Genomic DNA, 26575 nt, shown 5'->3' with positions numbered 1-26575 from the left:
CAACAGAAGACGCCCGACTGCACCACAAACAACTGTAAAAATAGACAATGTGCATACAGTACTAACAGTTAGACAGTTAATGTCACTGCAGATACACATACTGACATTTCTGAACAGCAATCAGAACACGTAGTCTTGTATTTAAAGAATGTCTGTGTCAATTTCGGTAGCATTTGAATGACAGCTTGCTCAGAGATGGTAACTCGTTTAGCATAATTATTTTATCCTCCCAATTAAAAGTTTGGAAAGTTAATTTAACTTAAGATCTGTTTTTCTCTTTTTTTAAATATGTCTTGCCAATTTAAATCAGCCTTTACCAATCTACATGGATCGACTGGGTCATAACCGTTGATCATATGAACCAAATTTCATCAATCCACGCTGCAAATTACAATGTGCTAATCTTTTTCCTATTTGTGGCCAATTAGTGGTAAAAGGCAAGGCACTTTGGTACATATGCGGGATGAAGACTCCTGCCCCTGCCTCAGTTTGGGCCAGTCAAAATCTAAATGTATTGCGAGTTATTGGGAAAACATCGATAAAACTTAATGGTTTTACGGCCTTAATTTCGTAAACAACTTCAGCGCTGTAGATGATTCTAAGCCAGTTTTGTGACAATTGGTCCAGCAGTTTCCAACAAAAAATAAAAAGTATTTACAAGAAATACTGGTGGATATAATAAATAAAGAATTTTGTTACAGGCCATGCTTTTACTAAGCTGGCTGTGATACAGCCTCAAACATGAGAGCTTGAAAAAAATCAGTATGGCCTTTGTAGGGATAAAGATCTTTGGTAAATAACCTCATACTCATGTTCATAATGATCTGAGAGCTGCACAGTACAAATTGCTGGTTACTGGTCAGTTCTATCAAGGTAAGCTGTTGGATAACCTTCCATGCATTAGGCACTTCAGATAAACTGTAATTTGTGCATTATGAAACGGATGAGAGATCCCTGAGAAAATCATACCGAATTACCCCGTTTTCAAGTAAGAACTTGTAGCCAATGCTGGGATTTTATTATTAGCTTTTATATTATCTGAGACGACTGAACTATCTGTCGTTTCTTAAGAAACATGGCCTATCTCATAGGTCATAAAAGTGTAAGTGCTCAGCTGAGTTATAGATTCAATAGTGCCAAGTACAAATCATAGTAAAATCAAATAGGTTGGTATTCAATAGCTTTTAAAGGAAATAATACAGTATAAATGGTCCCTACCTTACTTTGGCCATTCCATTCAAGTTAAAGCAAAAGGGAAATAGGACTGTAGACATCCTTTAACGTTTGTTTAATTCAACTGAACTTGAACTTTCAGTCCTTTTTTATGTTGTCTATCTTTTATCAAGGTGGATATGGGAAGGCTAAGTAGCCACACGGGATCCAAAGAGCAGCATATGCTTGGGAGCAACAGACTTTCGTTGCTCCTTTTCCCTTTACAGATGTGTGCATAGATACAAAAACAAATGCATTCAGGAAATAATACAGGTCGACTCTTTAGAATCAACATGTCTCGTTGTGCAGAAAAGTCAGTTTCGAATTTCAAACTATCACAAACTCATGACTGACCCCTTTTAGATGAGGCCTGTATAATTAATAAAGCTCTTAACTGATCAAGGAGCATGAACCCCAAAACAGGTATGCATTCAAATAAGTAAAAATAAAGAGTAAATCAGAATCATATGGTCCTGTGAAAAAAGTAATACTAAATATCGATATAATACTTGTGCCTCTCAGCTCTTGCGAGAGTTGATATACCACTTTCTAATCGCTATTCCACTGGTGCTCAGCACCACGCACAGCGCTCCTCCAAGGCTCCACCAGGTCGGGGATCGATTAAAGAAAACAAACTGGAAGAAAAAGGCCAGCACCACGTCTACCGTCCTCATCAGGGACACAGGTCCAGCCTTTTCAATCTGCAGTGCCTTTGTGAGGAAGGTCTGGCCAGCGATACCTAAAACAGCGATCAACATCAGTATCCAGCGGTCACGACCACAAAATGGGATTTTCCACTCCCCGAGGATGGATATAGTGATGATGCACTCGATAAGACCGATGACAGCGTAGTACCACACGGAGAGGTAGTAGTGGACGCTCTTCCCCATCTTGCGAAGAACAACAAATGTAAAAGCAGCTGCAATTGCTCCTATAGGGAAATGAATGCATATGACACAGAGTGAAAATGCTAATCTGCTAAGTAATGCTAAGTAATAAAAAAATATGAGATAGAATAGCAACTTAAAAGACTGTAGACTGTAGCTATTGTCAGACCTCCTGCTTTGCTCCATCACCATTTTAAATTAGATTAATAAAGCATTGTCTTAAACCTGCTGGTTGGAGTTTTTGTTCAAATTGATCTTGTGGACTCTCATGCTTCAAAATGTACTGTGTTCTTTTCCAAAATAAAGCCAGCAATGCTGTTACTTCCCCCTCTTGTCAATGCCAGAATCGCAATCTCAGTGTTTCTCGAAAGCGCAGACAAAATAGGGGGAAATAATAACACAGCTGTGGCCACTACCGCTGCTTAGGTGAGCACGGACACACACACTTCACTGAACATTACTGCCTTTTATCTGCACAATGTTGCACAAGAAGAAAACCAAGACGAAAAGTCTGAATTAATAGTTCTGTCGTCACCTGAGACTAACTCCAAGACATTTATTAGGTCCCAAAAAAAAAAAAAAAATCAGCAATATGTGTTCGGCTGCAAATTCAGGCTGTAAATTCAAGCACCTCGAGCTTTCTTCTTCTTTTTCTTTTTATTCAGAAAGCTTATTTTAGTCTTTATAAATCTTACAGGTGCTCTTTGACAGAAGCTATTTGAGCACAATAGGAAGAGTGGGCCTTTCAGCTGAGTTTGATGTGTCAGGACGGCTGTACTGCATTCAAGTTCCCTGGTTGTCATGGCAATACCCACCTTACATATGAACAAAAGTCTCTTATCATGTTTCAACCAAAGCAATTTTGACTAATTTGTCACCTGCAAAGGCTGCAATAGTCCCCTTGACGTGGTTTGTGTAGTTGCCCTCAATGCCACGGAGATGATCGCCAAAGAGGAATGGCGGGCGGGCAATGAGAATGACTCCAGTGATGGTGAAAACAGTGAAAACACAGTCCCATATGGTACATTTCTCTTTCAAGAAGATCCAAGCCAAGAGGGAGGTAAAGACTGGATTGCTGTGGGGTCAACGACAAAGAGGAAGGGAGAAAGAGATGTGAGAAAGTAATAACAGTACGGTTAAACAAAGGAAACGATGCAAAGAAAGGTTAAGAGAGAGGTTTGCATAAGTTTCCATTTGAATCTATTTCACAGGATAGTTTACAATCAGCTGCCTAAAACTAAAGGAGTTGGACATTTACATGGTTCAAAAAGGACACCTCAACCAATCACTACCAGTACTCACCTAAACATGATGACTGTGGCGTCCGCCAGAGGCATCTGCTGAACTGCATAGAAGAGCATTATCATTGCATTGGAGCCGAGGAAACCTCGAAGCACCAGAAAAATACGTTTATCTCTGGGACCAAGGAAACCTGTCCTGGAGGAGCAAATACATGAAGATGATGGATGAACAGATGACTAAAAAGATGGATGAGTGGACTGACTGATAGAGGAAGTAATAAAAAAAAATTTAGGAGGGGACGGATGAAGAAAATTTGAAGAGCCTGAGGGATGATAAGTGGAATGGCTAAAGAAATGGGTAGATTAAAGTAAAGTGGGAATGACAGTGATGGATGGCTGCATGGATGGGACTGAAATGAGAGAGAAGAAGATTTGTAATTGATGAATTAAGTTAAAAGCCCATGTAGAGGATGAAATAATGGATGGATGGGAAGATAGATGGATGAATAGGAGCACTGGTGGTAGTCTTTGAGATTACAGCTGAAGTGAAATTACTTCAGGATGTCATTTTAAAAATATATTTACCAACACTAATTTCATCATACCATGGAATGAAGAAATGAAGAGTAAAATTCCAAGCTGCCGTGAGCTATATTTTCATTAAACATTTTACATAAAATAGAGGATTTGGTACCATATGAAAAAAAAAAAAACCCAGCTGTGGGCATTTTGAAATCCCTATCTGTAATTTCATGCCAGAAGCTATAATTCTGAACCATTTCAACCCAGGAATTATACTGTATATTTCCAAGAGTGTGAGTGGAATAATACATTCTCTCTCAATATTTTGACAACTTAATGTTGGAGCATGGAAGCCGGGATATCAAAGTGGGTGAAAATGCACACAAAACCAGGAGAAAATGACTGTTAGGGTTAAGTGCTGCCTCAGAGGGTTTATGCTCCTAATCTTCTCACAGAACACGGTTTGGGAGCGTACAGTCTGTGTGGACCCTTTATCAAAGTCATGCTTACTTGTGGTAGATGAGTAACGGCACAATAAAAATCATCTGGAAGAAGCAGCGAATGGCACTGATCTCTATGGCGTGGATTCCCTGGATGGTTTTCACCAAGAGGGCAATGATGGAGAAGAAAACAGTGGAGAGGAATGCATAGAACAAACCCAGACCTGGACATCTCTTTGGTTTCTCTGGGAGAGAAAAAAAAACAGGAAAGAATGAGGCATTCATACATAAGTGTGAGGGCAGGGGTGCAAAACAGGGGAGTTTCAGTGTTCAGCACAGTCTTTTAACAACTGATTTTGCTTATTGCAGGTTTTTGCCAAGGACTGAGATGAAGTGTTTGTACACTCTGCCTGTGGAGTAACATAATGATGTCTTTGGATAGATTAAATTTCAACCTGAGGCTATGCAGGCATCTGTCTTTGTAGTTCCCATACCTTACAGAGTTTGCTTTCTTAACCCTGTGTCTTGAAAACTAATCAAAATCTGAGATTGAGCAATGTTTTTCATAAATATGTTTCTATGCTAAGAACACATTTCAAAACTTTAGAACCGCTGAGTTATTCCACTCTGGCTTGATACATACGTGTGCTTTGTTGCATTTTCCAGATGTTTTCACACAGTGACCCGGTCTTCAGCATCTGGGCTATTTTATTACAGAGTCACGTTGTCATTATGCCCACAGAGCATAGCTTGGCATTGTCTTGGCAAAATAATCAAGGCCTTCGCTGTAAAAGACGCCCATGACATGCGCACTAATGCGCCCCATACAACGACGGATGCTGGCGTGGTCAAATGGCGCCTCTCATCTTTAGCCCGGAGAATGTAGCATCCCGTGATCTCGAAAAAGCATTTCAAGTTTTTTTTACCGAACCACAGAAAGGTTAACCGCTCTGCCTGAGAATGGTAAACTCCTTCCCATCTCAACGTGAAAGATTCTCTGCAATGCCTTTTAATTTTCTTTTTTTTTCAATAAGCTGTGAGATGTGTCAGCGAGTATTTCTGCAAAAGCTTTACACCACTTGTCCAGTTTTTGTTATCCACTGTTTTTTTTTCTTGAAACTAGCTGTTGAGCTTATGAATACATTTCAAAAGACAACAGCAGAAAGATTTAACATGTGAAATGTTGTCTTTGTAATAGTCTCTGTTAAAAAGGTGTTGAAATGGCATGGAGGTCACTGTTGTTTAGTTTAAGCAGATTTGGTTTTATTTTCATAAAGACTACATTTAAAGCTTAAAACGAGTCACTCAAGAATAGATTATTTTTACCAAGGAATTTTACATGGACCTGCCCTTTTGAATTCAGTTCTTGTGTCTCTTTTCATTTGGTCATTTAGCTTCAGGTACACTGCAAATCGTCAAGTATACTTACATGAGGAGAGGAAAGAAAACTAATCAGCACAAGTATAGAGCACATTTTTGACTTCCTTGTAATGTTAGGATGAATCATACACAGCAACACCAATGGGAAAAACCCTCTTAGTTTCATACGTCTTTTGTCTATTGAGTCTTTCTTGTATTGAGGTAAATTGGACCAAATAAAAATCAGCTCAGCAATTAAAGTCAATAACTACAAAGTGTTTTCTCCAAAACCCTGAAAAGGGTCATTTGTAAGTGGAATAAAAGCCCACAGGTCTTGTGGTCCTGTTGCTGTAAAAGTGCACAGTCATCCATCCTCAAGGGTGATGGAAAATTTTAAGCTGGCTTACAGCAGCCTGTCAAACAGTGTGGCCACACACTTTGTAACCCAGCTGCTCATAAACTGGACATGAACTGGATGTGTGTGTGTGTGTGTGTGTGGAGGTGAATATTAGACCAACATTATAGTTCTGAAATGAAGACTTGAAGCTCATTATAATCAATACAAACAGCATCTTTTTCATCAGACAAGGCCTAATACACGAGCAAATAAAAGGGATATTAGAATGGCATGTTCTTAATTAAGACTTTAGTCTGCTTCGTAAAAAGTAAACTTTGTAAGCGTGAGCAAACACCCGTTTATAGGCCAATATCACACACGTGATAACTATGTTATCACTGATAGATGACGTAGCACGGTTGTATAACGTGAAGCTAAGCAGGAAGTCATTGGTTGGTCGTTCACTTCATTTCTCTATCACTAGGTGCAATATCAGTGACAGTGGTAGTTAGGGGAGTTTGAATCTACCTTCACGTGCACCTCCCTCGCGGGAAGATGCGGGCTTGCATTTGACGCAAAACGCCGGTGGACACAGCGTTTCCTCCTCGCTGCCTTCCTGTGAATTGTCGCTTCTCCTTCTCGTTTCCCCCTCGCCTTCAGCATCATCAAGGCAGTTGGTTCGCAAGTGAATCCTCTCCTCTGTCCGTTCGTCATCGCCCCGCTCGTCTTCTTCCCCGGAGCGGCTTTGGTTGTCATGGCTGACAACAACTTTATGAAACGCCACCGTCACGTCGTCCTCCACGGTTAAAGCCCGTTCGTGTACACAGTGGTTGCGGTCGCCCATGATAAGATGTGGCGGCTGAGCTGCAGCATGCCTTGGTGAGAATTCAGTCCGTTGTCTCCGCTGCCCTGAGAGACTTAGAAGGCAAGGTTAATCACTAACCTTGGTGTCACACCACAAACTCCCATGCGGTGGTTACTTTACCCACAGGGGGGCAGAAGTGAACTCGGCCCGGCTCCGCTGGGAAACTAAAATGTTATCTAATGTTCACGCCCCCTTTCCATGGGTGTCATGGCAGTTTGAAACAGACAAAAACCCAGCTTTCACACATATTGGCCACACAGGGGCATCTTTTTGGAATACATTTATGTTGGCTCCATGCTGCTAACAAGCACTGAAGTTATGTTTTATTATTCTTAAACACTGTGTAGGTCTTAGCATCAGCCCAGCCACCAACAGGAATATTAAACATTCTACAAACGTACTCATTCCCTGAAGCATAACTATCATACAAAAAATCATATATTTTTTTTTAATTTTTGTTAAAGAAAATTAATAATTTAGAATATGTTAAAAATGTCAATAGGCACACACACACTAAAGGTGTCCAGTTAGCTTCTAAAGCCCATGGAGCAGCATTTGTGGTCAACCATATCACAATAAAGTATGTCTTTGTAATGGCAACGATTCTCACAGTGTGTACATCACAGAATTTGATGGGTCACAGAATGTGGTGTTACATGGGACTGGATTTCATTATAAAACACCATAACTGACAATGACTCATTTAATCAACACTCGAGGAATGCAAAAACTTAACAGCCAAACCAACAACAATTACACAAGTTTTCTGACTGAGAATTTTTGTATATTTATTACTAAATTACATAGAATACAATGAGGAAGATGACAAAGATCTAATATCCCCTGGTCTTAACTAACTAGCTTAGACTGACAAAAGTAAATCTATGACGTTAATTAGAAATAGCATGTAAAGAAAAGTGATGTATCTCACACTATGCTGACTAAGTTCTACAGGCTATCTATCAAAAATAACACTGAGTCTGGGCCCCTCTACATACAAAAGTAATATAAATTACTTTACACAGTACTGTAAACACATAAACACTGTATTTGGCAAACTGTTGTCTGGGATGACGCTCACTGTTATCAAGATTCAACTTCTTTTGTGTGAGAATAAGAGGCCCGGGTGAAAGCACAGGTAGCGTGTGCCGCACAGTGGCTGGCTTTGAGTTGTGGGGTAAAGACAACAATGGTTTTGTCAGTGAGGGAGAAAAGGGGTAGGAGTGCAGTGAAAGAGAGAGGGCCGAGTGACACCGCGGGACGCTTCTAGTGCGTCATTCACCAGAAAACCAACACCGCGAGTGTCCCTCCTCTCTCATACACACTGTCAGTGCACTTACTTTTCTCAGTTACTCACAGTGTTTGTTGGATTTTTCATCACACTTCTTTGAGTGCAAAAAAATATCATTAAAGGAGAGCAGGAGTCACAGCGAGAGAAGGAATTCGGGTTGACTAGTTGCCAATAAAGGGATCTAATTCTTGATTTGTTTGTTTGGAAGGCTCCAAACCTTTGCTTGAGGTCAACAAACCGCACATGGTAGCACCACACCTTTTTGTCTGTTTTCCTTTCAATGACCACATGTCTGTACCTTACAGTATGCTTTATACTGGATAACATGCTCCTGAAATGCTCTGTTGAATTAAAGACTTAAAAAAAGATTGAAAAAAATGGTATCTCCTTTTTCTTTTCAAATAAATATTCAGTACTGACCAGCTATCAGCATTATCGAATTCCCTGACTTTTCCTAACACTACGTTATGTACGTTAACTATGTTATGGAGTCATTCAACTCCATAACATAGTAACATGTAAATACTTGTACTTTATCAACTAGTTTAAACATACTGATAAATATTAAATATAGGGACTGAGGAAAATGAATCATGTTTCAGACCGCTCAAAACTGGAGGATCATTACCAAGTGAGTTACTTCAACTTCTTATTTTCCTCCTTTACTAAAGTAAGTCCTGATTTAAATGTATGTCCTGGTTATATTTGTAGAACCTCTTCACATTTTGAATATTTTACTGTTTGCTGGATTCAAATGGGACTGAACAGTTCAACAAAACTGAAGAAAAAAGCATTGGAGAAGCATTGCATTCCAAACAAACAGTGTTTAGTTACTCAAATCGATCATGAGGTGCTCGTATATCTGAGTTTTTCCCTTGAAGCTGGATGCAAACAGGAACACCCTGTTGTCAACGGAGACGATGGAAAACCCTCGAGGCGCCTGGATACTGAGCTCCTGAGATGGGACAAACTGGCCCCTCTTAGTGTCCCATTGGTAAACCTGTGTCAGTGAATAATCGCTGCCCAAGATGGCATACTGCCAGTTGCCGACGGAGACTGGCTGGAACACCATGGAGCCACGGGAGGGAAATGCCTGGACCTCCATGAACATGGCACCGTCCCAGCGCATCACCCTGGAGTCCCCGATGAATCTTGTCAAGCATATGAACAGGTCACCTTTGAAAAGGACAAAGATTCGAGGAACTCTTTAGTCTTTCAGCAACTAAATGTGGATCTCAAGCGGGAAAAACTCAGAAAAACACTTTACATAATTACTACGCCAATTCCAAAAAAAGTTGGGACGCTGTGTAAAATGCAGATAAAAACAGAGTGGAATGATTCTAAAATAAATGCAGTCAAATTGTATCCATAATAGAAAATAATGTAATGAGAAACCTCAGCTTGTCCCGACTGTGATGGCAACAACACGTCTCAAAAGATTGAGACGGGACCATGTTTATGATGATAATATATTTTACCAATCCTTTACGGGAAATTCCATAATTACAGCAGCAACATTATCCAGTAATCACATGCTGAGAACAGAATAAATAAAAAAAACTAATCCACCTGTATGTGAAGTAAGTTCAGGGTAAAAACTAACTACATAACTAAATAAAAAGCTTAATAATGTTAGAGTAACTTCATAAAGTTGCTGATAGTGAATCCACCATTGCACCTAGAAGGAGTTTCAATCAATGCAAAAAAATAAAATAAAACAACGGCCACTTTAAACAACAGTTATTGAACATTAAAGAGCCTGATGCCAGCTGGCTGGAAAGATCTTATATATCATTCAGTTTTACTCTTTGGTGGGATCAACCGGCTGCTGAAGCTGCTCTACCGGAAACACCTCCAAGGCATGACGTGGTTATATGTTGTGCATTATGACTTTCATTTGTCTCAACTCTCTCACCTCAGCCACCTGCTCATCACAAGCCTGATCGATGCCAACGATGGAGCTCGCCTTTTGAATATGTTTATCAAGTCTGTTTTGATCAGATGAGCAAGCACCCACACGACACAAAAATCAGAACACTGGCTATCATAGTCTGGTAAAAGGACTGCAGCCTTCTTTATAAGAAGAACACCCAACTTTAACCCTTTTCATAAACTGCCTTCATATGGCAGGACAAGCTCAATTTGTTAACAGCAGCACTTCAAAGTACTTTTTGCAAGAGACAAGCTGAGTAATAATGATAATAGAATTTTATTTTTATAGCACTTTTCCAAACAATGTTACTAAGTGCTTAACATAGCAGCAGAATTAAAAAGAATAGAGGGGACAGACAGTCAGATTAGCAGCAACAGAATGTGTGATATATTAATCAGACTCTATAAAAGCCCTCCAGAAAAGGAAAGTTTTAAGCTGGGATTTAGAAGTCTCAGGAGAAGTTGTATGCCTGAGTACAGTGGGTAGAGAGTTCCATAAAGTAGGGGCTTTAATGGAAAAAGCCCGAACTCCCTTAGTCACAAACTGTGATCTAGGGATAACTAGAAGAGCATTGTCTATATCTCAGTGGTCAGGAGGGCACATCAGGTCAATAAGTCTGAGATATAAGAGTTTGAAATCAATATGAAATCTAACAAGAAGCCAGTGAAGTGAAGCAAGCACAGGGGTGATGTGTTCATACTTTTTTGAACCAGTGATGAGTCTAGCTGCAGCGTTTTGAATTAATTGGAGGCGACAAAGGGTGCCCTGACTAATACCTGAGTATAATGAATTCCAGTCGTCTATGCCAGAGCAGACAAAATCGTGCGTAACTTTTTGTAAGTCAGCAGTTGAAAGAAATGTCTTGATTTTAGCTATTGTCTTAAGCTGGAAACTGACTAAGGTTAGAGTCAAATATTACTTCTTGAACTCTCGCAGTTTGAATGATATTATCTGAAAGATTGCCAAGGACAGAAATAATAGAACTGACAGAATTTGGGTGACCAAACATTATCATTTTTTATCGTAACATCATTATCAGGAAATTTTGCGCCATCCAGGATTGAATGTCAGAGAGACAGGATGTGAGACTGACAGGCCTGTTGTGATATTTGGGCTTCATGGGCATGTACAGCTGGTTGTCATCAGCATAAAATGGTTATTAACATTGTGGCATTGAATAAGATTCCCATGTCGTTACAGGGCTTGAATGTGATTATTGATCCAAGGGGCATTATCAGATTTTTGGTTTGAATGGGACGATTTGGTCAAGGATGGAAAGGCAATGTTGATTATACAACTGCAATAGTGCTTCTGGTCTGAGCAGTGGTTCAAAGTGGGTTAAGGAAATAGAAATGACGGCATTTCAAAATTTAACTGCAGTGTGGATTGAAAATGGGAGAGTATCTTTCCGCAGAAGGAGACTGATGAAGAGGCACTTCAAAAGTAATTGCTTTGTGGTCTGGTCTTTGTGGCAGCTTCAGGGAGGTTAGGGTAAAACCAGGTGAGAGCACCAGGTTTAAAGTGTGACCTTTAGAGTATGTAGCCTCTTTCACAGACTGAGTGAGGTTAAAAGAGTCTATAAGGTCTAGAAACTCAGAGGCCTGGGAATGGGAGGGACGACATACATGCATCAGGGTGTTGAGATGTGAATATCCCCTCTAGATTATGTGGATGATGGCATCATCCATGCTGATGTCGGGCTGACATCAGGTAAGGTTGATAGGTCAGTAGGCATTGAAGTCAGCTGGATATTTCATCTTGGGAACAGGGACCCAAACATGACATTTCCCAGAGTGTTGGGATCCTCTGTAGCCACAGCCTCAGGTTAAATAAATATGTGAAGATTTTACTTCCCCTCCTTAATTTTCACCCGTAGCTTCTTTTGTATTTCCTTTTCCTTGTCACCCAGCTGTAAAAGCATTTTCTACTGATTGGGCAGTCTGGTTACTGGAAGCAAATCCCCCTGCTGTGTATGTTGGCATCAACACAAAACTTGATGTAAGCAGTGACGCAATAAGTAAGTCCATTATTAGGTCTCACAGAAAACATCCCAGTCAGTTATTTCCAGGCAACACTGCAAAGTTTCAATGGGCTCTTGGGACCAGTGTTTTAAGGTTTTGGTGGTGACAGGCATTCTTTTCACAACAGGAGTGTAAATGGGAGATGGGTGAGATTGGGGTGTAATCTCCTAAGGGGCAGCAGGACAGAGAATTTATAGGAATCTTTGAAATTAATATACAAGAGATCCAGTGTTAACGTGGTTACGATCGCCAGATATAAAAGAAATGAGTTTGCATATTTTGCTTGTAGTCTTGAGACTGTGAAGTGCACTACGTCACAGGTTGTTTCAGCATATATACAGATGAGGTATGTTAAAACACAAGAAATCACAATACCTCCCTCTGCTGATAATATGGTCTTAAACTCAGTCAAAAATTCTAAGTAGTTGTTGGTTTAGCATTGTCTTGCTGTAATATGCAAGGCCTTCTCTGGAATAAATGCGGTAATAACACACGTTGAACTAAAACCTGTATGCACCTTTCAGTATTGTTGGAGCTTTTCCAAATGTGTGATCTGGCAGCCCTACATTATCCAAAATGCAGGTTTTTGATAGAGTGCTGATAACAAGTCAGACTGTCTCGCTCCTCTTTAGTCTGGAGGACACAGTATCAGAGATTTCCAAAAGGAATTTCAAATTGTTTATTTAATTTCAAAGTATTTAATTTATCTGACCAAAGAACAGTTTTTTACTTTGCCTCAGTCCATTTTAAATAAACGTTGGCCCAGAGACTATGGTATCTTTTCTGGATCATGTTCACATATAGCTTCTTCTTTGCTTGATAGAGCTTTGACCTGCATTTCTGAATGGTACAGGAAACTATGTCCTAACTTAATCATTTCTGGCCTGTCTTTAGTGCTGTGTTGTGAGGACCCAAAACTCAGGGGCATTCATCATTGATTACTGGGCATGTTCCTTGTGTCTCTCAAGTACTGTAGATTAAAGCAGATTGAATATTTAGTTTCTTAATAATTTTAAGCTAGCAAACATTATTCTGAAATTTCTCCACAATTTGTAGGTGCAGTTTTTTTACTTCTAAGAAACGTTTTATACTCACTCATGGTTGCAAATTAACATAATTTGTATATTTTGTATAAAAATGTATACTTTTATCATTGCCACTTACTTTTCAAGCCTTTTGTTGCCCTCGTTCCAACTTTTCTGAGACATGTTGCTGCCATGAGCTAAAATGTCTCAGTTTCAACTTTTAATATGTTGACAGTTTGTGTGTACTGCGAAAAAAATATTGGTATAAGAGATTTGCAAATCACTGCATTTTTAAAACCTGCATTTTACACAGCATCGCGATTTTTTAAAACGTGGTGTTGTGTGAAATAATTCTTTGCTTGTTGTCAATAGCAATTCCGCAAAGAGTCTCTTATAATTCAGCTGCCTCATAAGAAAATATAGGTAATATTTAACAGAAATTATTTATGGGGAGGCTTTATGACACAATGTGACACAAAACCAACTTCAAAATGAACAATTTAATATGCTAAGTGATGAGGAACTACAGTATTATAAATTATGAGTATGACTCATTTATGTTTTTATCAAATTAAACCGTTCAAAGAAAAACATATGAAGCACTTCAGTCTCAATAAATCAGAGACACAGAGTGTCATTGTAGTAACAGTAACTGAAACTGAAGCTCTCACCTTTCACTCGAAAGTGTTTGACAGAGAAGACGTCCTCCATGTCTGGTATATCAGTTCTGCGGTCAAACTGCTTCTGGCTTCTGTTCCACTGGTACACAACAGGCCTCTGGGAGCTGCTGGACAAAATCAGATGGGGTTTGTTGGCGATCTCAAGATATTCTACGTCCGTGTCTCTGTACCATGGATGGAGTGATTGGTGGGAATAGAAGCCATTGCCGTTCCATTTGTACACAGTTGTGGAGCCAGCCTACAAGACACACATGTATAGAAAATGTCAGCTCAGGTCAACTTCATTCAAAACATACCCTTAGTGTAAAAAAAAAGATTTTCAATTAAGAGTCCTTTACTGATTTTCAAAGATTATTGTACAAGGCCAAACTTAAGCAGTAAACTCAGTATGCTGTCAGACACAAGTGCGTGTGAGTGTTCCTGAGTGTCCCCAAGCATATGTGACAGCATATGCAAACATTTGGCAATGTAAGACTAATCAGCAGGAGCAGACATGAGGCGACATGTCGCACAGAAGAACACCGGGGGAAGAACTGGCAGACATGGTGGCATTATTCAGAAAGGAGACACAACAACACTGGTGCAATAGTTTGGCATGAAATACAATAGCTGTTTTTCAAGTTGACCATAAATAATGTATATGTTTCTGCTCTGAAACTGTAATTCTCTTGAATATTGGAAAGAGCAATGTGAGGAAAAAAAACCTTCGAGCTGTCAGCAATGACAAAGAAAGACTCCTCGTCGATCATGAATGTCTCAATGTCATTGGGTTTGCGAATCTTCAGAATGTCAATGTCCTGGATCTTGATAAACTTGCTGGCAGAGGAGTCGCGTTTATATATGTGTGAGCCTCCAAATAACTGGGCCACGATGACAAAGAGGTGGCTGTCAATCACCATGGGCTTGCAGACAACAGTGGAGGTGCCTTAACAGTAAAAAAGAGGACACACAAAAGACATTGTCAACACTAGTCAGCAGTCAGTGATAGTTATATTAATAACCTGCTAGTTCCAGTATTATTTTGTGTCACTTAAACAGCATATAACTGTCTTTGGAGGAAGAAATCAAGTATTTTGCTTAAGTTGAGGAATAGATAGATTTACAGTAAAATGGTTTTCTGCAAAAAACTTTATTCAAATAAAACAGTATTAAAGTCAGATATTTTTCCCATTGTGTCCTTCAGAATGTGATGCCAGTGATACTTTTAAAAAAAAGCTGAGACAGCAGCATCTCTACCATAGTGACACATCTTCTCTCCTTCTAACACTGCTCTGTAAGTGTTGGGCAGATGAGGAGAACCTCTTTATTGCATTATCGACAGGTTTGTCACCCCCTAAAGGTTGACGTTTGAGGTCTTTTTGTGTATTTCCTAGACAACCATGATGTTTAAATACATACAGAAGGATCCGGCATTATCTTGCTCCAAAACCTCAAACAAAAATTTGGCATTAATGGTGTCTTCTCATGCATGCACTTTAAAAATACCACATGCACTAATGTACCTCAGTACCACCACAGATGCTTGAAACCATGTGCTGATAACCAACCAGATGGCCCTTCAAATGAATTCCCTCAAAGCATTTTACATTTGCGTTCATCCGACATCAGGACAGCTTACCCTAAAGTGTTACCATAAAGTTTTGTTTACCTGTAACGAAGACAACCAGCAATGTGGTGTCCAATGTGTTGTAGAAAGTATGTATTTTAGTCCTAACCATGATCGTTTTCTAACCCTAAGAAACTAATATTGTTGCCTAAATCCTACCAGGAAGTGACAACAGTGGGGTTTTTTTTTGTTGTTATTGTGTTATTTGCTGAACAAAACTCAGAAGTAAAACTTGCGAAACTCCTGTCATGAACACATGAAAGGATTTCTCTGGAGTTCTGCATCTTACTATTCCCTAAATGAATCATAACCCTTTGAGTTGGAAACATATCCAGTGGGCTTACTGTTCTTGACTTGTTTTTTTAAACTCACTTTCAATGGTGTCATAAGTTCTGAAGGTCATCTCAACATGATCCCATTCCAGGAAGCTGCACGTCCCAGCAAAAGGCTGGGCAAACACGACGTACTGCTCGTTATCAAAGGTGAAGGCTTCCACAGAAATCGACTCAAACTTCAGCAGCTGATAGGAAGCAAACTCTGAAAAGCATGACACAACAGTTCACTTTGCCCTATATCTCTAAGTATTTGCTTCATGTTCACGAATTCTTGCATAAAAACGAAGGAAGAACACTCCTCTTTATTATCTTTTAATCTGAGCACCGAAAGAGATTTGAGAGAAAAGTATGCAAGAGTATTTTTTTTGTGCAATTAAGGGGTCAGATAGTAGCTGTTTTACCTGCTGTGATGCAGTCAAAATGATGCGGCAGTAGGTCATTGATCTTCTTTCCCTGCTGAATGGGGGGGCCGCTGCAGTAGATCTGGTCCAGCGTGGCATTGGTGTGATGCATCCACTCCACCAGCCACTTGAGCTTGCAGTCACAAATCAGATTGTTACCTCGGAGATCCCTGCGTGTGCAAATGGATCACATAAATAACCAGATAACTTAATCTTAAGGCATAAAATGATTGAGGTTTACTTTTTAAACAGGTACGTTATGTGGTTTATATCCAGTCAACCTTCAGTTTCAGCTTGCTGCTGCAATCTCTGACTCACGTGTACTCCGTTGCACTTTGGCTTCAGGCCAACAAAGGCACAACAAGTGTCCAATCTCCTGAGTACTTTCTGCTCATCACCCACTCGCAGTCTGAATAGTTACTAACGTTGGATGAAAGTATTGAATCCACGGACACTGGCATTGTTCCAGCTGGTTGTGTGTCAGTGTGACTAAAGGAAGGATCCAGTTCTTTTTTTCTCTGATCGACTTGTTTACCATTTACTCAGACATTCTGGCATCCTAACCCACGCTTTCCCCTCTTTCCTTTAGACTTCAATCCTTTTTTTATGTTCTCCATTGTAGCACAAAAGGGCCTCTTTAAAAAAATGTTTTCTCCTTTACTTTTCAGCACTGTGACCTCAAGACAGGATGACAGGCCAGGAAAGATTCCTCTCAATGTTTAACATCAACCATTTCAGCCCTTCTCCACTCAAGACCCATTAAATTCTTCCACTATGTTGATACTCAGATCAAATGTAAATCAAACCCACTGCCTATTTGTACTCTATCAAAGTTAAACTCTGGTAAACTTTACATACACGCTAACCTATATGAAATGATCAACCAGAAAACTAACTCAAAAGCTAAACATGCTGTTTTCTTAAAAAGATAATCATGAAATTATGAGATTGAAACACACAATACATGCATGCATTTGTGATAAACTGTTGAGAAAATACTTTGAAACACAGACTCACACTTTGGTCAAAGCGTCCATGCCTTTGAAAACATCTTTGGGCAGGGTCTCGAGGTTATTGTAAGCCAGACTCCTAATCAGCAAAGTGGAACAAAATACACATAGTAATTGAATTAGGAGCAGACCATGCCTCTGCAGACAGTAGCCAGATTCTTTTTGATATATCATATGCTTTTCATTGGTCGTTTGCAGGATTGGCTGGAGAAACAGTAGAATACATAAGCAGAGCTACAAGCAATCATGCATATAAAAAAGACAAGAATGGTCCTGCAGCACATCACATTCATATGACATGTTTGAATCTATAAGAATTGAATTTGAAAGGAAGACCATTAATAGTTTGCTCTTTGCACACCAGATTTACAGATTACAGCAGAAGCAGAAGTATTTGAAACTATTTCGAGAAAGTTGGAACACAGAGAGATTTATAAATCATTCAAACCTTATATTCAGCTGAAATAAGAACAAATACTTCATATGAAAAATGAAAAGTCAGAAGATATCACATTATTCTAAATAAAAATATAAGCTAGATTTCTGTTATGCCAGCAAAAATGTTCATGTTGGAACAGCACATATCTAATAAGGTTAAAGGTCAACAGGGTATGACCTCTCAATGGGTATGTAAGGTCACTCAGAGGTCAAAATGGGAAGAGGTCAACCAATGTGGGAAATTAAAATAGTTCAACTATTTCAGTAGTCATAGTACAAAATATCAATAAAAGATTCAGAGAAGCTGAAAAAATCTTCGAACAAAGGGAGAAGGCCTCAAACCAAAGACGAATAGAGCATCTGTGCTTAACTCTGGTTATAAAAATAGAACTTAATTTATAGAGGAAATCACTGGAAGTACTCAGGAACACTTCCGAAAAACCAGTCAGCGAACACGGTTCATTACTGCATCCACAGACACCAGTTATAACTCCACTGACCTAATAAGTAAAATGTGAAATGTAAAGATAAAAAGATCTAGAATTTTCTTTTTTTAAAAAATAAACAAAAGTAAAATGGTTGTTGTGTTCTCTGAGTAAAAATAAAGAAGAGGGATCGTCAACCATTATGGAAATAAAAAGCATGACAAACTGCTGAGAGGCTGACATTCTATATCAAATACAAATTCAATTCAATCAAATACAAATGTCAAATTTTGCTTTCACAACCACAGAAACAGTTTTCTGCAGTTTTGTAATATTTACAGACTTTTGTCAAAAGAAGAGGCGATGAGCTGCGACAAAGATGATGACAAATCTGGCCCATGTGCCAACTTTTATTCTTACAGGGATTTTACAGTGTCCAGGCACCTTTTTGAAAACAGAGCAGTTTTTCTTTCTCTTACTGTTGGTCACACTTATCACTAACAATCTGTATTATCATTTTGTCTTTTAACCACCTAAAACTGTGGCAACCTTTGGAAGTGCTCTCCAGTAGAGGGTATCTTTATCTTCCAGTTAAGACCAGCCAACAAACATAGAACCCACTGAGGTGTTTTGTTTGAAAGCTGAACTGAGCTCCAAAACAGTAAAACGAAAAAAGATGAAAGCTGAATTATTAATTCGAGTCGGTTGTTCTGGGAAGAAAGACCATTTTATTTGAGCCTCTGCACGAATGCACTCTCCATACAGATGGGCTTGGAGCAGTGGGGATGCCAACAGGACCTTTGCCTGTGCCCTTTAATAATGTATTTACTCTTGAGGATGCATTTACAATGCCCACATATTTTGCCAATCCCTATTTTGTTGTTACTGCTTTTTCATATAAACAGCATCCAATCTATTCAAATGTCTAGTGGTTGCCAACATTTACTGGATTGTCAAAGCCTGTTTGCATCAAACACTGCTGCTACAGAGCTGAACGACCTGCTGACTGATGCATAGGGTACCTGGAGGACACATCACTCTACAACGACACCAACAAGCAGATTTAGGATGCTGAAACAAACATCATGCAGTGGAAATGACGCTCTGCATATGTAAAAATGTCAAGCACGGAGCCATGCACCCACTCAGATTGGCACATCGCTTCTCTTGCTTTGGGAGGAGAGTAAGTCTGGTTTAGTCAGTGTTGACGCATCCTTATCAAAGGAATCATGAGTGTTGAACACCTACATTTCCAGCCTTGAGGATGAGGAACACTTCAACTATAATGATGAGCTTGCGGAACTTGTTAGATTAACAGCAAACAGCTAAATGAGCTTTAAAACAGCTTAATTAGAATTACATAACAGCAGTTCTTTGTCAGAATAGTCTTTGATGAAGTGAAGTGTTGCCTGAATGAAACATCTGTTGGCCCAGATATTTGTTGGAGGAGGTTGATTGACAGCCTGTTACAAAATTGTATTTTCAATTCTATTCTGATGTAGATGATTTTTACATACTCTTGGATAGTTTGAACCAAGCAAGTCATGCTCAAGATCAAGTATCAGTGGGTAATAGATCATATACCTACCCCATGGGCAAAGATGTCCATACCTATGTCAAACAAAACATTTAAACATTAAATTAAGGCACCTTGGCCAAACACAGTCATTTCCATTCAGGTGAGTTTTAAACACAGTTTTGCTTTTTGCTTTTTTCTTAGGAAAAAACTATTAAGCTGGGTTTTCAAGAGTTTCTTGAAGATAGACAGGGACGCCCCTGTTCTGGTAGCGCTTGGTAGGTCATTCCACCATCGTGGAACGACACATGAAAAGAGTTTTGATTGTCTTAAGCGTGGTGTAGGCACTGCTAGACGACAATCTTGCGACGAACAGAGGGACCAAGTTGTGACATAAGCCTTTGCGAGAGCATTCAGGTAGATGGGAGCCATTCCATTAAGCACTTTGTAGCTAACATCAGTAACTTGAATTTGATGCGGGCGGCTAAGGGCAGCCAGTGGAGTTCAATAAACAAAGGGGTGATGTGTGCTCTTTTAGGCTGATTGAAGACCAGATGCCCTGCCGCGTTCTGGACCATCTGCAGAGGTTTTACAGCACAGGCTGGGAAACCAGTTAGGAGAGCATTGCAGTAGTCAAGGTGGGAGATGACCATGGCCTGCACCAGGAGCTGGGTGGCATGTTGGGTTAGGTATGGTCTGATCTTTCTTATGTTTAGCAATACAAAGCGGCATTAACAGGCAACAGAGGTAACGTGATCTTTAAAGGTTAGTTGGTCATCAATCATGACACCCAAGTTTCTAGCTACCTTTGATGGAGCAAGAGATAGGGATTCAGTTTGGATGCAGATGCTGTGGTGTATGGTTGGTTTGGCTGGGAAGACAAGCAGTTCAGTTTTTGGGAGGTTAAGTTGGAGATGATGGGCTTTCATCCACGTTGATATGTCAGAGAGACAGTCTGAGATTCGTGCTGAGACCGTGTGGTCGTCAGGTGGGAATGACAGATAGAGCTGGGTATCATTAGCATAACATTAGTATGAGAAGCCATGTGATCGGATGATCTGGCTCAGTGAGGTGGTGTATATGGCAAAGAGAAGAGGCCCCAGTACTGAACCTTGGGGGACCCCTGTGGCGAGGTGGTGCGCTCCAGAAGTGTGACCAAGCCAGGATACTTTGAATGACCGACCAGTGAGGTATGCTCTTATTATCTCAGTCTATGTAACAGACTGTTTTCTGTTTCTAAAATCAATAGAACCTATCAAGGTTTCTTTCTCTTAAGTTTGCTTTCTCTGAAAGGGGCAATCAATCGCTCCACATACATCCATTTGTACCTGTGAATGAAGAACCCTGATGCAAGCACTGGACTGCACTAAGCTTTATGAACTTCAAATGTGCAGGGAACAACCTGTTAAAGAGCCGGGGTCAGATTATAGGTCACCCAGTCTAAGGTTACAGTACAGCTAAATTTGGGTTTGACCTACAGGTCCCTCATGTTCCCAGCAACCTTTAGTTTTGTCAAGCTCTGCATTTCAGGAAAGTGAAACACTGTTTCCAAAACAACTTCTGAGAATGGATTAATCTATTTTTGTGTCCTTCTTTGTGATTTTCTAGTTTATTGTCTCCTTGGAGGATAAAAATAAATACTTACATTCTAATTATTATTTTTTTGGTACTCTGAGGCAGTGAAGCATCCACTTTTGACATTTTGCAACCTGATCCAAGAGACACTTTCAGACAGTTACCTTGCAATCTGACTACTGGCAGTGGCACTTCTGCCTACCTTTGCATTTCAGACAGTAACAATGTGATGCAGTGACAGAAAAGGGAAACTGATGCATATATCTTGCATATCTTGAATATCACAGTGCTTTCCCTGTTTTTGAGAAATGTCTTAAACAGAGAATGTATAGAAGATAGCAGAGGACAAATCACATTCCCCCAACATGACTCCTGCAAAGATAAATTACTTACAGATGTATCAGTGTCTTCAAGCCCCTGAAAGCATACGGGGATATTGATGCAATTCTGTTGTTTTCGATGAATCTGTGGATGACATTCAGGGATTAAACAGGCCGGTCAAAAATAAACAAACACTTTAAAAATCATCTTGTACAAATATAACCACAGTTTCACTTGCTTACCCTAACATCTGCATCTATTATCTTTGTGGCTCTGAGTTGTTTACAGGAGTGATGTTACAAATAACACTGCATGCAGTACATTCACATAGGAAAAATCCCTCTTCAGTAATTGAGCTAATCCGCCTTGGTTGATGTAGAGTTACATAAGTGCCCCAAATATCCAGAACCAATAAAAATCCTTCCCTAAATGAGCAACATGAATAGAAACATGTGTGTGGATGAATCATCAGTGTGAAGTGGCTTTAAAATGTTACATTGTATCAATAGAAGAAGCTGGTATCACACATTGCCATACTCTGCAGTTGAGAGCAGAAGTAAACACAAAGATATAAACTGAATAGTCATTAAAGAAACTGACTTATGCTGTCAACTGTTCCCAGTTGAATTTGGCGCAAACACACAATATTGATGGGAAAGTCCATACAGCTCAGCTCACATCTGAGAAAGAGGATTGTAGATTTAAGTCAGGAAGCGATAATAGAGCCATTTTGAACATCTGTACTGAAGTGCAATTTATTGGGAGGCGTAACCACTTTGCCAAAGTCTGGCTGAAGACTCAATTTGTCACCCCTAAATGAGTGGAAACTGAATTTGATTATCAGGAGCAACCTTGGAACCACCAAGGCACAGATCTGTTAGTGTTAGGTCACACAATAACCATTGATAAATTTGGTTAGGCCTTGGTCATGCCTTTAATCCGAAAAACACTAAATAAAGATGGCCAAGGTAGCATCATGTTTGGGGGCTGTAAAGCTTGAATGAAGTTGTAAACCTAATGAAATAATGAAGCAGCCGAAAACATTGACCAAATAGCTGAAATTTGGACAACGTTTGGTGTTCCAAGAAGATAATAACCTAAACCAAAGCTGGTGATACAATGGAGAAAGCAAGGAAATGAACACATTAAAGTGAACTCTGTAAGTTAAAAACAAAACACTTACAAGTACTCCAGATGTGGTAAACCTTGGAATGCATCCTCATCAATGAGGTCAAAAGAGTTTGCTGTGAATAATCTGCGAGAAAGAGAAGAAAAACAGCAACAAAATGTAAATATCTCATCATTCTGTGTAACTGAAAGCAACAGTGACAAGATTTTGCCCTCAACTAGCTGTTTCTGCCTCACAACTCAACAAAAAGTTGAGATTAATGTTGTGACGCTTCTGATAAACAGAAAAAGAGACGGGGTGTGGGACGCTGTCACGGCCCAGACAATTCACTGGTTCAAAGTTTGTTGGCGACAACATATTGTTAAATAACGAATTAAATATAAATCAAAGAAATGACTGTTCACTCCAACATTTTTTTCATTAAATCATCAAAAGAAAGTCAAGTCATGTGATAAACCGCTCTATAAAAAAACAACTAATCTACATAGAATATGAAAACTAGAAGTGGTTCAATTCATATCCACTGGAAGCACCTGCCTCAATGGAGAATTTCCGCTTTTATTTTTAAACAAAAATGTTATCAATATTTCAAAACACATTTCAACACGTCACATTACAAAACAATCACTGTCCCACTTATTAAGTTGTGCTTTAATGGAAGCTGATGCATGATGCATGCAGCCAGTTAGTGTCATCTAAGACTATGAAGCAATGGACGCCAAGAAAGATATCCTGCTAAGACAGAGTGATGCTCTGTGACAGCCTGCTATGATGTGTGCAGTGTGAGGTGTGATTGGCGCACACATGGGCCTGACCTGAGCGTTAACTTGCAGATCTGCAATAACAAATTGCTCTATAGACCTATTAGGATGTGGCCTACGATACCGTTACTGAATGAAAACATTGTCAGTACAAACACAGTTATCTTGGCTTTGTTTGACATTTTTCTTTTCTGAATTCTTCAGGAAAAGAAGGAACAAGTCCATTGTTTTTCCCACCCACTCTGCCCAGCACACACACTCTGCCCCTGCTGTGATCTGCTGTAGCCATGTGGTCTATTGCATAATCCTGACACCATTATGGAGAATCCCCCTTAAAATCTGCATTTCAGCCTCCATACAAGTCCTCTGGGGAGACTCGACTCATTGTTTGACTCCATAAAGAGATATAGATAGATAGATAGATAGATAGATAGATAGATAGATAGATAGATAGATAGATAGATAGATAGATAGATAGATAGATAGATAGATAGATAGATAGATAGATAGATAGATAGATAGATAGATAGATAGATAGATAGATAGATAGATAGATAGATAGATAGATAGATAGATAGATACTCACAGCAGTTGAAGGTGAGGAGTGTGAACAAAGCTTCCTCCTGGGATTTCATTAAATCCAGACTTGACAAAAGATCTGATTAAATAGAGAGATAAATAGAGCGGGCTTAGCAACGGGAAAACTGACAGAAAATGTAATGAATATGACACACTAGTGGGGAGCAGTCGGAACCTCTGTAGCAGATCATTATAAGCTACTTTGAACAAAGAAATCAAGTCTTAAGAGTCCGGCTGGACTCCACTTCAACACCGCTTACAGTGAGACGACGTCGGATGGGAAATTGTGAGGCACGGATCGGACATTCTCACAAAGGGCATTATCTTTAGTGCAGGTGCATCCAGTGGGGCATCTGGGCTGCCTCAGTCTCCGTCCGTCACATAACACCAAGCTGACAGCAGCGACCCCAAACAGGAGCGTCCATCCTCTCCATCCTCTGAGCGGGTATCCCATTACCTCTGTCACTCCTGCACAAGCAACTTCCAGGCAAAATCTGCGAACGATCACACTTCCAAAAAAAAAAAAAAAAACTTCAGACGAGACGTGCTCTCGTTTTAATCAATTAAATTTCTTCTCAATTTTCTTATTTCTTTGTAATCATAGAAGCCAGCGCTTTGATGCAGGCTTGTGTCTATGCTTCTTGCGTCTCAATGGGAAGCCTCTCCAGCAGATTTGTTCTGCAGGGCTCACGATTACAAATGCGGGACAGACGGGACATCAGAGCGGAAAACATCTCAGTTTTTTTTTTCTTTTTATGGCATGAAAAGGAACGATCTTATTCTCGAAAAGCAAAACACGGTGTTGTTAAAAAAGAAATCGTCTGCTTCTTAGTAGTTTACTGCCTCCGGTAAAGTAGTCCTGTAGACTTAATGACGTCGCCAAAGAAGAAAGGATAAAGCCCATAAGAGAGAAGGAGAAAGGACGAAAGAGAGAGATGGGGGAGGAGGAGGGGGAGAAGCCCTAAGGTGCGCTTTTTTTTATCAGCACTGCCAGCTATTATTTATGCGCGCTTCAGAGCCGTGCATGGCTAATGGGATGCGACTATTCATGAGGTTCTGTGCAAATGCACCTGCCCCACACATTCAAATGCCGCCTCTTTTCTTCCCTGCTTGGGCATGATAATGACATTAACGGTGGAAAGACAGGGGTCTAGCATAGCCTACCATGGAGTAACGGCAAGACGCACGATAAATATGGCAATCGATTTCATGAAAAATTCTGTTTTTTTCTCGAGCATAGTTTTTTCTCTTCCTCTTTCTTTGGGGCCCACATTAAGTCCTTTGTTGGGCTCAATTTAAAGTCATAAAACACTGGACTTTTGTTCCCAGAGCGTGGCGAACTTTCACCCCTTTAAATTGTCATAATCCAAGGACTGAATTGTCCTCAGACATTCAAATGGCATAATGGCTTCTTTATTTTCCATCTATTCAGAAGCCTGTGAACAAATTTGTTCCCTCAGTGGAGATGACCGATATGGACACTGAGGAGCCAATTAGTGAGTTGCAAAATGGAAGTCAGTGTCTTTTGTACTCCGCCCGTGTTTTCCAATATATTTCTCATTGGGCCATGTCCTGCGATAATGACTTTGTCTCAAATGGACGACAGATGGGGTTGATGAATGATTTGCAAATCATCTATCAGTCAGTCCTGGTTAACTCATCAAATAAAAGATAATAGAGAAGGCATCATTGCTCACGTGGCTCTTTAACAAGACACAACACATCCCCAAACGCTGTATTTTAGAGAAGACAACAGAAAAAGGAGGAAAAAAACATGTCACTCGGACTCAGCAAAGCCAAAAACACAGTATAAGAGGACATGGACATTTCAGAGAACACTGCAGTGGAAAAATTTATTTAATACCATAATCCCGTGAACCGTCTAATTATCTTGTGATAACGAACCTCTTTTTGTCGTGATGATTTCCATCGTTTTCATACGGCTTGCTTCCTCGAGCTAGATTAATATGTTTTGCTCAGTCAAGTAAAGTTAATTTACCGTCTTCTCGAACTCTTATCTAGGCTATTGCATACAGAGGCCACTTTTTTTTTGCTTACGTAGTCAGTGTGGAGCACCGATATACACATTTATTCCTCGTTTCAATGCTATAGATAATCTCCAAGAGTCATGACTGTGATAATGAACAATGAAATTAGGTGTTAAAACAGGAAACGCTCATTTTTAAGCATAGAAACCGTGTTTTCTCAGGGTGTCGTTATTTCTTGCGGAAACGAGATAAATCAACGTGTTATGATGCAAAAACGAGCTTTGTTATTTCGAAAAGTAAAAAATAATCAACCCTCGATCCTAAGCGAACGGGATCAAAATGAACATTTGCAGGCCAAGTCACTCTCTGTCTCCATGGTTGTTTTCAAAAGAGTTGCATTTCCATTTAGGTTTTGAATTCCAAAATCCTTTTTTTCTCTCTTTTGTTTGTATTTTGCCCAGTGTTGTTCTATATCTCACTCCAGGGCGACTGCTAAACATGAATAATAATGATAATGATGAGAAAAAAAAAAGCTCAATTAAGGTCCAAAACAACAGCCAGCACAATTAAAGCAAATCATTACACTCACCAGACTAAATGAATGGGTTTAATTTTCTCATTATAGGCTTTTAAAAAATATACATAGTTAATTGACTACAATTTGTGGCAACATTAAAA

The 26575-nt window shown here is 39.7% G+C and overlaps 2 protein-coding genes across 2 annotated transcripts; both read right to left on the bottom strand.

Moving 5' to 3' along the window:
- Positions 1 to 288: 288 nt before the first annotated feature.
- slc35g1 (solute carrier family 35 member G1) lies at positions 289 to 7031 on the bottom strand. Its single transcript, XM_072372949.1, has 5 exons — positions 6527 to 7031; positions 4373 to 4547; positions 3402 to 3536; positions 2978 to 3174; positions 289 to 2143 (listed from the first exon to the last, which is right to left on the bottom strand). Exons 1-5 carry the CDS (start codon positions 6840 to 6842, stop codon positions 1731 to 1733), a joined length of 1236 nt encoding a protein of 411 aa, XP_072229050.1. The 5' UTR covers positions 6843 to 7031; the 3' UTR covers positions 289 to 1730.
- Positions 7032 to 7054: 23 nt separating this feature from the next.
- lgi1b (leucine-rich, glioma inactivated 1b) lies at positions 7055 to 24840 on the bottom strand. Its single transcript, XM_072372948.1, has 10 exons — positions 24170 to 24840; positions 23917 to 23988; positions 22624 to 22695; positions 21513 to 21584; positions 17173 to 17244; positions 16156 to 16325; positions 15792 to 15956; positions 14518 to 14738; positions 13805 to 14051; positions 7055 to 9330 (listed from the first exon to the last, which is right to left on the bottom strand). Exons 1-10 carry the CDS (start codon positions 24361 to 24363, stop codon positions 8981 to 8983), a joined length of 1635 nt encoding a protein of 544 aa, XP_072229049.1. The 5' UTR covers positions 24364 to 24840; the 3' UTR covers positions 7055 to 8980.
- Between the last annotated feature and the right edge of the window lie 1735 nt (positions 24841 to 26575).

The sequence above is a fragment of the Leuresthes tenuis genome, unplaced genomic scaffold (assembly GCF_036924035.1).
Source record: "Leuresthes tenuis unplaced genomic scaffold, fLeuTen1.0.hap1 SCAF_20, whole genome shotgun sequence".
Classification (NCBI taxonomy): Eukaryota; Metazoa; Chordata; class Actinopteri; order Atheriniformes; family Atherinopsidae; genus Leuresthes; species Leuresthes tenuis.
This window is presented reverse-complemented; position numbering and strand designations above follow the sequence as displayed.

Excerpts from the sequence above, each read along its gene's own strand:
- slc35g1 (XM_072372949.1), bottom strand. The coding sequence starts at position 6,842 with ATGGGCGACCGCAACCACTGTGTACACGAACGGGCTTTAACCGTGGAG. Across the intron at positions 3,537-4,372 it reads CCGTTACTCATCTACCACAA|GACAGGTTTCCTTGGTCCCA; the intron begins GTAAGCATGACT and ends TTGCTCCTCCAG. Across the intron at positions 2,144-2,977 it reads GACTATTGCAGCCTTTGCAG|GAGCAATTGCAGCTGCTTTT; the intron begins GTGACAAATTAG and ends ATTTCCCTATAG.
- lgi1b (XM_072372948.1), bottom strand. The coding sequence starts at position 24,363 with ATGGGATACCCGCTCAGAGGATGGAGAGGATGGACGCTCCTGTTTGGG. Across the intron at positions 14,052-14,517 it reads TCATTGCTGACAGCTCGAAG|GCTGGCTCCACAACTGTGTA; the intron begins GTTTTTTTTCCT and ends TGTGTCTTGTAG. Across the intron at positions 9,331-13,804 it reads CAAACACTTTCGAGTGAAAG|GTGACCTGTTCATATGCTTG; the intron begins GTGAGAGCTTCA and ends TCCTTTTCAAAG.